Below are 14,295 nucleotides of genomic sequence, written 5' to 3'. Positions count from 1 at the left end.
ACACATGGATTTTCATTCAGAAAGGTCTCAGGTATCTGCTGGTGGCTTCAAGGAAGAGACCTAGCAGGGGGCTCGGGGGGTTCTTCAAGCTATCCTGGCAGGCAAATATTCTTGCCCTACTTACCTACAAATACAGCCCTACTTAGCATAAGTTAACACAGAAGTAAGAAATTATTTTTGCCTCTCTCCTTAACCACTTACCTGAAAATACATGAACTTCATAAGCTTGGTGACTTCTGGCTCTAGGACTTCCACAGTCTTCTCATAAATCTCCACTCGATTTGGTTGTTCATTACATTTCACCTGTGTTGCAAAGAGAAATCACTCTTGTCAGCATCAAAGTTTCTAATATTGCTGTGTTTCTGGCATATTGAGGTGCTCCTTCACGCATGCTCTCACAATACCTACAACCCTGGGGCTCTCACAGAAGCAGAAAGAGCACCACAGAGTCTGAGCAGCAGTTTGAGATACTGAAACCTGCCCCAGATGCCTAATCTGCTCTGTGCAAGTCAGGGAGAGCCTGACTCAGCCACACCTTGAGACAACTCAGTTTTCATCCCAGGCTGCCTGCATCCCCTTCTTCACACAACACAAGACTCCTTCCTGGCACTGGGGCAACTTTTAACTGAAGCTGAAGCTCCTGACATCATGCAACAGTATGAGGCCACACAATGATATCAGGAATGTTTGATATAAGCCAGATCTGATGATTTTACTCTCAGCTTCCAAAAACTAACTGCCTTTGTCTGAAGCAATAATGAAACAACCACACTGCTTTAACTAAAGCAAAGACTACTCATTCTCCAGATAAAGATGTGGATAAAGACCCAAGGGACAAAACACAACACTACCACAAGTACTATGCTGGACCAGAGCTGTGTTCAGCTTGGTCCTTTCAGCAGCTGTAGGACAAACAAGCTGGTCCTGAGGGGTTGAAAAGCAAGGGAAGGGCTCCTAGTTTCCTACCAGGAAATATACAGTTTGTGGTTTCCTATCACTTTTGGTGTGTGTGACTGAACTGAGAGGCACTGCTGAGAGGTGTCAGGTACAGAGTCCTCAGAGCCATGAGAGTGCAGAGCAGACACCCTTTGCTAGGACAGCAGTACAGATTTACTTCTGCAATAGCTAAGGGCTGCTGAGATCAGTGGTTGTGACTTTGGTGAGAAGAGGACAATTTGCAGAGTCAGTGGTCTCTCTTTCAGCCTCCCTATTTGTTTGAGTCTTTTCTGGTTTTTGCTCTTCACTCTCCAGTCCAGACTAACCACACTGAAGACAAAGCCAACTAGGGATATCTCTGCCTGGGAAGGGTACATCTCTTGTACCTGGGGGATGGCCCGGGAGCAGCTCCTCCATGTGTAAAGCATCACAGCATACTCGTGGCCTTCTTCCAGCATTTCATTCTGAAAAATAGAGAGGCATTGCTGGGGCAGGGCACGGGTGCCACAGGCTTCTCATTGCTAGGGAAGCACCCAGGGGACTCACCATGCTGGAGTGCACCGTTGCTTGCTCGATGTATCTGGCAATGCCAGTCACAAAGGCATTTCTGTCTTCAAAATTTGTGTCAAAATTAGCCTATGGGTGAAATGGAAAGATGGGGATTAAAATACAGCTAGTAGTTTGCTCACCTGATACAGTCCAGCTTGGGATGCGCTGGGCAAATGGCAGGATCAGTAGGGCTCCTGGGGCATGGGAGCACCTTAGGAGCAATTGGAGGTGTTGCACCTCTAGATTTGAAGTAGATTCATACATGAAGCCTCTGATGCTTCTGAATCACACATGCTCATTAGGGAAAATTCTGCAGACTATATATGTGAAAATATGGCAATCAAGACTGATGAACCCTTGTAAAACACAGCCAAACCAGGTGGGGATCAATTACAGGGAACAGCAGCCACACCACAGAGCAAACCTACAACAATTACACTAAGGATTTTAGCTTGATAACTCAAACAGATGCAGACTCATTAATTTCTATTTGTGCTCTGGCTGTTCGGGGAAGACCACATCCTGTCAGCAGGAATTGTGAAAAATAAACACACAGAAAGGGCAAGGAACAAGATATCTGGAAAACACAAATCTGAAAGCACTCATCCAGATGCTATTATCAGCACCAGTGTTACTCTTGCAAGCAGATGCTTTGGGAGGAACAGTTGTTTTGGCAGTGGAGCAACTCCTCTGGGTCAGGACAGGGGAGCAAGTAAATGCAGAGAAAGGGGAGGATGAAAAAGGCAGCTCCTCAGCCACTCTGCACCGTGTGCCTGTTCACATGCTCTGCACTTGCCTAATTTCCTCTGCAAAGGCTGGGTGATGTTATCTGCTGGAGTGCAGAGCATACAGAAGCTGCTCCCAGGCACCCAGAGCTGCTTCTTGCAAGGACATTGTCACTGACCACACTCACCTCAGTAATACAATTCCTGTGTAGGAAGAGCCAGAAGCACAGACACATGGCTACAGGGCCACTTGTCTTACTCCCTCCAGGACACTGCATGTGATCAATGTAACACCCTGAGGTTGCATATGCAATTCTGGCTAGCAGGGGAGAAGACTATATGAGGACATAGGCTTGGCCAGTATCTCTAGATCCAGTTTAGAGGAGTTTTTAAGGCCCAGCTACATGCACACACTTGTGGCCCTAAAAGGAAGCTTTGCCATAAGGCTGAACCCTAGGCCTATGAGGACACAAGAGTAAAAATTATTTAAGGACAACATAAGCAAAAATTACATCGAGGTTTTCCAGGGAGAGTTGAAATTTGAGCAGCCAACAGCTGCCTGTGGGTCTGATAACCCGTAGAGATACTAAAGCTACTAACAAGCACACAGTCTGACCTACTGAAAGAGATACTGTAATTTCAGACCCCTGTACATGGCACAGCAATCACTGCTCAGGGGTATTTATACACAGCAGTGGGTAAGCAATGAATGCAGGAGTGGCAGGATGGAGAAAGTAACCCCATATTCTATTTAACACTGGGTGTGTGCTATAGGGCAGGGTGTGGGGGCCAGGCAGCAGAGGCATCCTGCTGCGGATCCAAAAGCAGGAGGTTGAGCCTTGCCCTGGGCTCATGCCAAGCTTTGCTTGGTCAGTGCAGCTGCAGCTAAATCTGCAGTTGTTCAAGGCAGAGAAGTGATTGTTACTAACTGCCCTTCCTTGCATGCCAGCAGCTCCCCAGGCCGGCAGCTCCAGCTGTGTGAGCAGCACAGGCCAGCCAAAGTCAGGCACAACTTTGATTTTGACCTACTTAGATGCACGCACTACCATAAAAAGGCAGCACAGAAATACATGCATAACAGGATATTACTGAAAACTTTCTGCTGTTATCACAAGTCTTATCTTCTTTTTCTGACCCGTTCATGCACTGTGGTACTCATTTTTAACTTCCCTTTGTCTTGCTCAGCCTTAAGGATCTGTTTCACCCATCTCTAGGACTTTACTCTTAAAGTCTTGGGGAACAGATTTGTGGGTAGATCTGTTCTGAACATTTCCTTAAACATGGCAAGCCCAAGATGGTTTTGGCTAGTTCTCATAGTGCCATGTGTCCCTATCCTCTACAAAAACAACACTCCCTTCCCCACCACCTCCAGGATCTGAAGGTACCTGGTACATGATGGAGGATGGAGGTGGTTCGATGCATGGCTGCTGGTCTGGCAGGGGCAGCTCCTCCAGCAAGTCCACGTTGGACAAGGCATCCTCTAGTGTGACGTGGGTGGTCATGGTTCTGGATGTTCAGTTTCCAATCTAAATCCAAAGAAGAGAGTGATAGACAACAGTCAAAAGAAAGTGCCAGAGGACCAAAGCTGAACCACCATTTGCTGGCACTGCAAGATACATGATCCTGGTTTATCTCATTTTCCTCTCCTTCTGTATTTAGCTTATACCTCTGTGTCATCTCTCCTTCTGTGATTCAGCAGTAGAGTAGGAATGCAGAACAAGAAGAACACAATTACCCACCCATGCCCCTCTCTGTTTAGCTACATGCAAAACTACTTAGGAGAGAGTGCAGATGGGTGCTGCAGTGCAGTTTTAGCAGCCCAGAGTGAAAACATGTGCTCCCATTTGAAAAGCAGTGCTATAAAAATATCTCTTGAAACTGCATGATTAGAGAAGTATGACAGATGCTGACACTCACATGCTCTCCTTCTCACACACATGAATGGCACTGAAAACTGTAAACAACAAATTGCATTCTCAAAGGTGAACCAGAAAGGATTAAGTGCTACCCAGGCTGGCTGTGGCACTGCAAGCAGCAAAAAAGAAGTTGCTGCTGGAAAAGATTTTCCTTCTTTTTACCACACACAGTGCTCCCTAGCCAATGGTGCCAGTTGCACATGAAATAAAAAGCAAAGGGAAAAGTTTCTGAAAGCTCTCTGGCAGAGAGCTGGGAACCTCAGGACAAACCCTTGTGTCCCTTACCTTCTTTGCCACTCACCTTTGCTGTAAGAGAACAAGCATGGAAGGACAGATGCTGTCACCCAGGCTGAGTGCTTGTATAATCACAGCCACAGGGCTTCCCCAGTTAATACCTAATCCATGTGCAACAAGTGTGGCTGACCTAGAGCTTGTGTCTCCTGGAAAAACACTTTGCTGCATTTAAACATTTGCAGAGAGAGAACTCATTTCAAATACTGACATGTCATTGGATTAGCAAATTCCCCCTCCAGAGTATTTCTTTCCCCACTCATAGCCTGTCTAGTTTCAAAGGTGAACCACTAAGTTTCATCACTCTAATGTGCAAGTTAGTGGAGCTCTCATTACTAAAGTTCCAATCAAGATACACGTTTCAATGAAACACCCTGCAACCTTCACTTGTGCTCAGGCAAGTGGACTGAGCCCTTTGCTTGTCTTGTTATAGAACATGTTTTCCAGTCCTTTCATCCAAGCCTCTTTGGCTTTTCTCTAAGATTGATTTGCAACTTTTCTGTTGACGTGTGGATGCCATAGCAGGACACGGGGCTCCATCAGTGTCTGCACAAGCATCAGATACAACAGCAGTGTAAGCTCCCTCCTTGTGTACAAACACACCAACTCCTTTGGTTGCAACTGCAATTCCATATTCAGCCTATTATCTGCTACAAATCCTTTAGGTCTTTTTTCTTTTTTAATTGAGTCACTGTTTCCAAGAATATAGGTTTGCTTTTCATTTCTAGTACCAGGAGAATAGAAAGACAATGACTTTGGGGTGCCCATATATATACACACTTGCACCCAGCAAGGATCAGGGCCAAGAGGGATGGATGCTGTGTGTAGTCCTGGGCTGGCTTCATGTCAGGTGGTGAGAGGGGTGAGTCTGCTGCTGTACCTATTAGCATCATTGCTGCCTGCACACATGGGCTACAGGCATATGTATGAGCCTGGTAAAACTCATTCCACCTCCACAAATGCCTCCACAAGGCACCAGGCAGCTGAGAAAAAAGCTTGGTTATAGCTGCAGCTGAGGTACCATGAAATAAGTGCCTGGAGAAAAAAAAAAGTCTCAAGCAGCCCTTTCACTACATGCTCAAATTTCTGCTTCCCTCTTCACCTCTCTTTGCTGGAACGGTTTCCTGTTACAAATTGTAGCAACTGTCAAAACCAGACATTATGTCAGGGTGAGATGCAGGCAAAAGCAGTTTCCTCCCTCCTGTGAGCATCTTGTGCTGCTCTGTGCAGGCAGGTCCACTTGCCCAGCCCCATGGACCTTCTTAGCTGCTCATCACCTCCAGTACCTCAAGATTCTCCTCTGGGTTCCCAGAACAACACCCCTGGTACTGATAGATGTTTCTTTACATACTTCATCTTTAGACGTTTCTTTACATACTTCAGGCCTGGAAAGACAAAAACCTTCCTTTATAGCTCTGCGGGCTGTGACTGGTTATTTGGGCTCATAAGTCCAACTCTAAGGCCATTTGTGGAAGGTGTTGCAAGTTTGCTGTAATCAAAGACACTTCCCCACTAGCCCTGTGACATGCAAAGAGCTCAGCAACTCAAGAGTGCTGCTGTTTGAGCCATACCAGGAGATACAGTCCCAAATACAGCATCAGGTCCTGCTATGACAGGTAGCACACAAACCTGCATGACTAAGCCAGTGCCTGCCCTAAAGATCTTGCACTCAAATAGAGGAAGAGACGTAGTGTGTAGAAATAAGAAATACATTAGCAGAAAAGGAAGAGTGAAGCTTGAGTCATCAAGCAATGCACTGAGACATCAACCAATTCCATGCTTTTCCATGGCTGAGCAGAGTGCAAGAATTTGAATGAAGATGGAAAAACTACAAAGGTTTTGTGGCTGCAACAGATAGGTCTTCATGGGGATTCCCAGTTTAACTTCTATGCTTTGTAAAGCCCAAGAGCAAAACCATCCAAGGCTATGGGAAAAAGTGTGGTCTACCAGGATTTCCCCCGAGTTTCATGCTTGTAGCACACTTGTAGTGCACACATCAACCTTGCAGCCAGAATGTCTGAAAAAGGGGCTATTGGTCCAGAGCTGCCTGATATGGATCCTCACCCCAGATCATTCATAGAAAAACAGCCTCAAGAGATCTCTCACCTGCCTGAGCCACTGGCCTGCTCCCTGGGGTGGTTGTAGGGCTGGCAGGGGCCCTGCTCTCAGTTGGGCTCCACTGCCAGTTGTAAGCATCGAGCAGTCAGAGGGGTTGTGCACTGGTACAAAGGCTGGGGAAGGCTCAGGAAGGAATCAGTGATTGTTTGGCCCCTGTTACTTGGGGGAGCTGAAAGGGGAAGTCTCACTGCCACAGACCCACACCACACTCCCTCACCTTCCTGCAACAAGATTTCTAACAAACACACTGGGGCTGCCCTGGCAAATCCAGTTTCATCCCCTCAGTCCAGCCACAAAGTGGGCAACTGTCAGGTAACATGGCAGAGACCAAATGGCTCCAGCCCATGGAAGCCAAAGATCCCTGCAGGCACTCACCAGAAAGTCCTCATTAAGCCTTAACTGCCACCCACCACCTGCCCTCAGGGAAGAGCAGAGTCAGCCCATGTTGATGGTGTGGGGCTGGGGGCCACAATGCCTGGGAGCAGCACAGCAGTCTGCTCAGGAAAAGGGCTTTTTTGCTGCCATAGCATGTGCATGGCAGGGCAAGGCTTTTCCTTGCACACAGGAAGCACATCCTGCCTCTCTGGACTCGAACAGAGCCACACAGGCTGCTGGGTACCAGCTCGCAAAAGTACTTTCTTCCCTGCCCACACTTTCTGCCCATCTGTTGAAGCAACTTCCTCACCCCATCCCACATCTCAGTCACAGTCCTTCTGGCCATCTCTTACACATTCTAAAGCCAAATGACCACACTGAGGCAGAGAGCTTCTGGATGCTGCAGGGAGCCAGCCAAGTGGGGTCCATGGCCAGGGCATGGCCCAAGACTCCAAAACAGACATTAAAAGAGTTCCCAACACAGTGACACTGCTGTGGCAGCATCCTGGGAACCAGATTTAACACACAGCATAGGAAGATCTTGGGAAGAAGCAAGATGTCTGAACTTGCATGGCAGGTCCTACCTTCCCAGTAGTATCGGTGCAGTATCATCCTTTTACAGTGAAATGAACAAAGACATCTTTATTGTTAGAGCAGCTTGGGGGAACAAAGCAAGACTTTTAATAGCAGAGCCATAATGAATATGTTGCATGCATATGCATTCGGTTTCAAGGCTGCACAGCTGAGAGCTCTGGGGAAGTGGCATGGGTGGTTTCAGTTTTTCAGCTCACCTGCTCCTACAGTACATATTCATTCTGATGCTGCAATAGCTGAGAGCAGGAAATGACACAAGAAAAGATAGGAACTGCACAGGACATTTGCACTAAGACAGGATACAAGCCCTGCAAGCCTGGGGTGAGAAAAGCAGCAAAATTACTTTTGCTGGGGAAATGGCAAATGAAGAAGTAAGACAAACTTCTGGTTACTTCCTGAGGATCTGGGATCCATCTCCACCTCTGATGCCCAGTCCCTGGGTAACCCAGGAAAGTCACTTAATTTATTTTTGCCTCTGTGATATTGCTTCTAACACTTACTCCAAAATAGCATGAATGGTCAGGAACCATCCTGGCCTAACAAGTACCCCAGCAAAAATTTAGTTTGACCCTGGCCTAAAATACAGAGGATTAAAGTCCCCTGTGTTTTAGTTTGCATGTCATCAACCCCTTCCCACATCCTGCAAGAATTACTTGTAATTGCAACCATCACCACAGTCTGTAGGTTCTTTGCAGGAGCAACTAAACACAGCCAGGATGAGCAAGTCTGGCAGAGCAGGGCATCTGCACTTCATGAAATTACCCTTCCCATTAAAAAAGAAAGCCAAACTGCATGACTCCTGAAAGTGCTTTTCTGTATCCCCACTCTACATTTTCTGTAACTCCTTTAGGCTGAGTTCCAGACATTGACACTGTTGCTCAGCAACACAATTATTTTAGAGTTTATTAATTTATTTCTTTTAGAATCTTCTTTCTTCTCTTTTTCTTTTCTTTTTCTTTTCTTTTTTCTTCTGATGCTAAGAATGGTCATGAAAGAAGGCAGTTAGGAAGCTGCATTTCCAACATAGTTGAGAAATTTGTAGCAAGTTTTCAAGCAACTCCACTGCTGACAGTTGAAGCACTTTTTGGGAAATTAAATGATACAGGACAGTATTCTCAATAGTTGGCCAATTCGTGATCTTCTAACACCAGTCTTCGCATTTTTTATGCAAAGATGATAACTGCTTGTTAATAAAATTATTACCATGAACTCAGCATAGTCTGCTTTGCTTAGGATACCTTGGTTATAAAATGGAAGATCTTTCTATCTTTCCATGTTCATTGGGCTTTGTTAATAGTAAGGTACAGAGAAAAGAGAAAAAAAGAATTGTTCTTTGCAGTGAATAATTGTAGAATTATATTGCTGTAGCAGGCATCAAAATAGTGGACTAATCACCCATCCATCTCAGTGACTAACCCCAGACAACTGTCATCATGCATGAGGTGCTTTTTCTGTCGGTATCTATGCAGGGCAGGCAGTGTGCAGAGGGTTTAGCGACTCAATCTAATTCTACAAGATCTCTGTGATCCAAACCCCCCACGGAAAGCGGCAGATGGCAAAGGGGACAAGCTCAGCGTCCTCTGACAGCACATAAAACCACCACCCTTCCCCCTTCTCCAAAACAACCCCGAGTAGGCAGAGAGATTCTAGTGCGTGCGTCTTTTTCTTCCCCTCACTCCTTCCCGGTCCTTCCAGCCAAAGGAAATTTCCTGCAGGATCCATCCATTCCCGCCCAGGTGGGATGCGGCCAGCACCACCCATTTCCAGTGTCCTTGGGTGGAAAGTTCAATACAAAGGAAAGCTTCCCTGGGCGCACCTCGCTCCTGAACCGTCTCCCGCTCGGGAAACCGGGCGGTTTCGGAAGGGAATGGTTTTGCCGACTCCTACAGACGCCAAAGCACGAACCTGCGGGCGCAGCTCCAGCTCTTCGCTCCCACCCCTGATTCAGACCCCTTCGTTTCCTCCTTCCCCTTCCTCCCCCAGGGACACCATATTTTCACGCCACGAGTGATCCGGGCGCTGGTCGGGAGCCCCCGCCGGGGGCACCATCAACCCCGGCCCAGCGCCGCCGCTCCTCCATCTCTTCCATCCCCTTTTATCCCTGCGCCAAGCATCGCCACGACCCCGGCTCGGGTTAACGCTGCCGCTGCTGCCCGGACCTCGGCTCATTCCCGTCCTGGGGGCGCAGAGCCGGGATGCAGGAAGGTAGAAGGGCAACGCTGATTTGCGCTATTTCCCCCCACCCCCGGCGCCTTGCAGTGTCTGCGGGGAGGCTGATTGCTGCAGGTAGCTCTAAGCATTGTGGGATACAGCTCCGCACATCCCGACCCAGCCAGGCCTCCCGCACTCTCTCCGCTCCGGGAGGGCAGCACCTGCCCCGCCGCCCCGGCTGAGCCTTGCCGGGGGGAGGCGGGGGCAAAGGCAGCGGCGGGGGCATCTCTGCGGAGCTCCGCGCAGGCCAGAGGAGAGAGAGGGGAGGTTGGAGGGAGGTGAGGAGATGAGTCCGCGCAGCCCCCGCGCAGCCCCCGCGGCCTCCCCCGCCCCGCTCACCTGGCGCTCCGCGGGGTGCGTTGCTACGCGCCGCGGGATGCTCCGCTCCGCGCCGTCCGCACAAAGAGCAGGAAATGGCTGCAGCAAGTGCACTTCCGCGGCTCTCCGCCGGCCCCTCCGCACGGCGGCGGGGGGAGCCCCGGCCCCCGCCGCGGGAAGGGGCTGGAGCCGTGCGGGCGGCTCCTCCCCCGGGCAGCGCGGGGGATGCGCGGCGAGAACGGGGACCGCGTATGTCCGCGCTGAGGGCCTCCTTCCCGCTGGGGCTGCCTGGGGGGCGGCGGGGCGGACTCCCCGGTGGGGAGGGAGAAGGTCACCAACCCCTTGCTGTGCGCGGAGGGGACACGGGCAGGGACGGCTGCTGCAGTTCCCCGGAGGCCTGGCTCTGGGTGACCGCGTTTGGGTCCCTGAGAAAGCAGGACCCATCTGGGATTGTCCATCTCCCTGCTGCTGAGCCTGCTGGGTCCCATTGAGCCTCTCTGCCGCTCAGAGGACGTGTACCATCATTAGGTTTTACATGCCATTTTAGCGAAATCCCTGTTTACAGAATGCACACAAAGACTTGGATCACTGAGCATGTAAGGGACCAAATCCAGAGACAATGCCTTTGCTCGAAGCTCCAAGCCTCTTAGGAGTTAGCACCATATCCAAAAGATCTTCCTTTTGGCATCTGGCATTTCTTCAGGGACAAGTTTCCAGTCCTTCTGCTCATGCTGCTTTTTAAAGCTCAAATACAGCTTAGATCTACTGTGAAATTCAAACTGGACTTTTTAAAGCTTTCAGAGGAACGTTGCCTACTGGTGATTGGCAGAAACCCTGTATGGGGGCCTTCATATTTCTGCAACCCTCTGAGCTACTGATGCTGCTGCCTGTTGCAAGACACTTCTGGACACCCAAAGACTGTTGAAAGTCTAGATACAGGTCTAGATATTTTTCCCTGGTGGCCCTGCCAGTGCCCCTTTCCTGAATAGGAGCCCATGCTAAAAATGCACTGCCATCTAGCCCTCCTGGATTAGAGCTCTGATTCCTTACAGACTCCTGCTCTGTTGTCCATGCTATTGTGCAGCAGAGCTTGGTCCCCGTGGGTATTAACTGGTATATGTTTGCCCCTCAGTGAAGCTTGGATAACATGTTTACACTGTAGCTCTGCTACTGTAAGTTGAATGAATGCCCTGGGCTGAAGGCACTACAGTCTGCAAACTACAAAAGCAGCAAAATAGTCTCAGGAACTATCTTTGTTTTAGTAGACAGCACCACACCTGAAAAAACCCAAACAAACAAAGCTATCATTAGCATTTCTCGAAGTAGACTATGCTTCCCCTGCACAGCATTTCTTCTGTCTCACCTTTATATGAAACATTCTGTAGCCATCATTCATCTCTGTACTATTTATTTCTTGTCAGAAAATTTCAGTGAGCATTGTTACTGATCACTGTTATATCCAAAAGATTTAACAGCTAATATTGCACTGAGGCCATGGGTGAAACAAGGTCGCTTCAAGAAAACAGTGTCAGTGAAAACTGCTGTGGACTATTTTTTACACAGTTTAATTCTGCTCTCATTATCAGTCAGGCTCAGGGTGATGGAAATTCCACTAATGTTATGATATTAGTTTAGTTTTCTACTCTATGTTGTCTTAGATCTTAGAATAATAGAATGAGCTTCTCTGCTTTTGTCTCTTCAGGCTGGTAAGGCAGACCCCATATAGGTAGGCACAGGAGTGTGTGCACCAGCTGGTTATGTGCAGAGGGGAGAGATAACATGATGGTGGGGTGAGCTGAACAGAAGAACAAACACAAATTTGAAGTGGCTGCCAAGTGAGATTTAGCAGATCCGTTCACCTGAACCCTGCTGTGCTGATAAGGACGATGTTCAGAGAGGATAAGCCAAACATCAGATAGAACCATGTTCATTTTAAAATGTTTCAGGAAAATCTAGGTTTTTCAGACCTGGTTTTAAGGTCTGTATCCACTGGAACAAGCACCCACAACTCTCACTTCCCTGGGGTGACCAGCACATGTCCATGAAAGAGCTTTTCCTAGCTGACTTTGGTGCATTCCAGCCTCTGCTGAGCAGCATCAGCTGCTCTTCCCAGTTGAGGTTACTGCTTGACTGCCTTTTCCTAGCTGGGATGCCAGCCTGGCTGTGCCAGGGCCTAAGCATCACCCCAGCAGGGTGGAGATTTGCTGGGACAGCACTCTGTGCCTTGCCTCTGACCAAATGTTGAAGGTACAGCCATGCACCCATCACCTCTGATAGCCAGCAGGCAAAAGCAGGGACAAGCACAGCCTCCTACATTTCTGAAGTACAGCCAAGCAAAGAGGGTCAAACTGGCAAATGGGAATAGTTTAATCATACAGCATATTGGACTGTGTTACAGTGATTAATATCATGCAGTTAGCATGGGAGGGCACTGGCCTTTTGAGATTCATGAAGTCCCCTATAAATAATCATGGGGAAATCCCCCTTGGGAGCACTCAGATATTAGTTGCTCAGATATTATAATTTTATTAAGATTTAGAGAATTTAAATCTTAATAAACCAGAATGGATATTTAGGCTTAGAAATCTATGTGTTCATGTAGTAAGTTAGCCAATTTGCACAGATACAGAATATTTCTTAACCTCATAGACCCAGCACATAATCCAACCCCATCATATAGCCATAGTTCTGGGTAACAGAGATATTCCACGAACAGACAAAGCCTGTTTTTTTCTTGGTGGTGAAGATTTGGAGGAAGAGCAAGCTATATGATTATAAATGCATGAAGAAAATGTTTGCATTTATGCTGACATATATTAAAAACCCCAGTTGGAACTTAGCAATTTTATTGTTCATAAAAAATATATGCATACGTAGAAATACTGCAAAAGAAAAGTGAACATAAAACATCACAGTATTATTTTGTGCAATGCTCTATAGCTAATAAATATTTCATTTATCCAAATATTAATATAATCTCAGAAAAATTACACAGACCATTTTTGCTGCTACAATATAGCAACCTCTTCAGCATGGAGGGGGCAGTAAGCAAGAAGCTTTGTGAGCCTGCAGATACCCCTGCACCCACAGAGTGTATGTGGTCAGGGAAGAATCATTTCAGAGTATCCTTTGGTTGTACAGATTATCTAAGTGCAATCAAGAGAGGGGCAACACAAGGTTATGGGCAGCTGTCCTCAAATTTAGCTGTAGTCATGCAGTTAGTGCTACTGAAACCCTGACTGGGTAAATGCCAAATTTTGCATCACCAGAATGTGTCAATGGGGTAACTCAAACTGAAAGATGACAGGAACAAATAGAAACTTGGCTTAAATTCACTGGAGGAAAAAATTCAAAATCTGTTTGTGGATGCCCATATTCCACATATTGGTTCAGACTACCAAGAGGTTTTGGCAGCAATCCGGATTTGAAGGTACGACTCTGATCCTGCATTTAGAATTGACAACCTCTGGTCTGAAAGTTATAGACTTTCCTTGCCTGGAGGGCTGTTCCGTGTGGTTTTTGTAGGAGTAAACCAAATTAAATAATGTGGAATCAAAGCAAAGTGGTAAGATGCATGAGGCAGGACCTAATGCCTTACCCATCTCTATATATCTAAAAAGATATCCAGGTTGTAAAAGCTACTCTAAAACCATGAGTCTGAAAAATACCAAATATTAAACCTTCTTCTATGGAGAAATATTTTGACACAGGATAGGTGAGGTCATGGGATTACAGTATCCCATCCTCCAAAACAGAGATCCATTTTTTTTGGCAAACATATTTGAACCTGACTTCTGTAATGACAGGAGAGATTGTTGCTGAAAGTTTGCACCTCAGAGTTTTTGTAAACAGCTGTTGCATAAGGTTTACCTGGGTTCTTGCCTGCCCAAAGAAGCATAAAAAACCCCACAACTATGTTTTTGCAGCTGTGAGCCCTCTTGACTTCTCCAGCTATTGTTAATGCTAAGCAGAAAGTCCTGATCTTATTTACAAATTCTATGGGACAATAACACCCACACTTCCAGTTTTGAAGTCAGTTATGTCAAAACAGTGTCTATGCCTTGTGGTGAAAGAGTAGATTTTCACAGAAGAACCATGAGATAGGTATTGTTTATGCCTTCTTCTACTTTCACCACTTAATGTGAAACTTCTCATGAAGTAAGTACCCAGGCAATCTATTCACATAGGACATTTTCTTTTATCAGTCCCCAGAGGATTCATCAGAAGAGATGGAAAGGTCTTCACTTGTGGTGATTCAGTCA

General features: G+C 47.1%; 1 protein-coding gene across 3 annotated transcripts in view; it reads right to left on the bottom strand.

Moving 5' to 3' along the window:
* The window catches only part of CYFIP2 (cytoplasmic FMR1 interacting protein 2), a 44,979-nt gene extending 34,827 nt beyond the window's left edge, over nt 1-10,152 (bottom strand). For 2 of the 3 annotated variants that reach the window (XM_071759224.1, XM_071759227.1), the window contains exons 1-5: nt 10,055-10,152; nt 3,596-3,736; nt 1,483-1,572; nt 1,323-1,400; nt 202-303 (exon numbers count right to left, since the gene is read on the bottom strand). In XM_071759224.1, coding sequence (XP_071615325.1) covers nt 202-303; nt 1,323-1,400; nt 1,483-1,572; nt 3,596-3,712 — 387 coding nt within the window. In that variant the 5' untranslated portion in view covers nt 3,713-3,736; nt 10,055-10,152. Of the gene's footprint in view, nt 1-201; nt 304-1,322; nt 1,401-1,482; nt 1,573-3,595; nt 3,737-4,427; nt 4,449-10,054 lie in introns of those variants that run through there. The other variant, XM_071759226.1, reaches the window with a different exon arrangement.
* Between the last annotated feature and the right edge of the window lie 4,143 nt (nt 10,153-14,295).

The sequence above is a fragment of the Heliangelus exortis genome, chromosome 15 (genome assembly GCF_036169615.1).
Source record: "Heliangelus exortis chromosome 15, bHelExo1.hap1, whole genome shotgun sequence".
NCBI classification, from domain to species: Eukaryota; Metazoa; Chordata; class Aves; order Apodiformes; family Trochilidae; genus Heliangelus; species Heliangelus exortis.
This window is presented reverse-complemented; position numbering and strand designations above follow the sequence as displayed.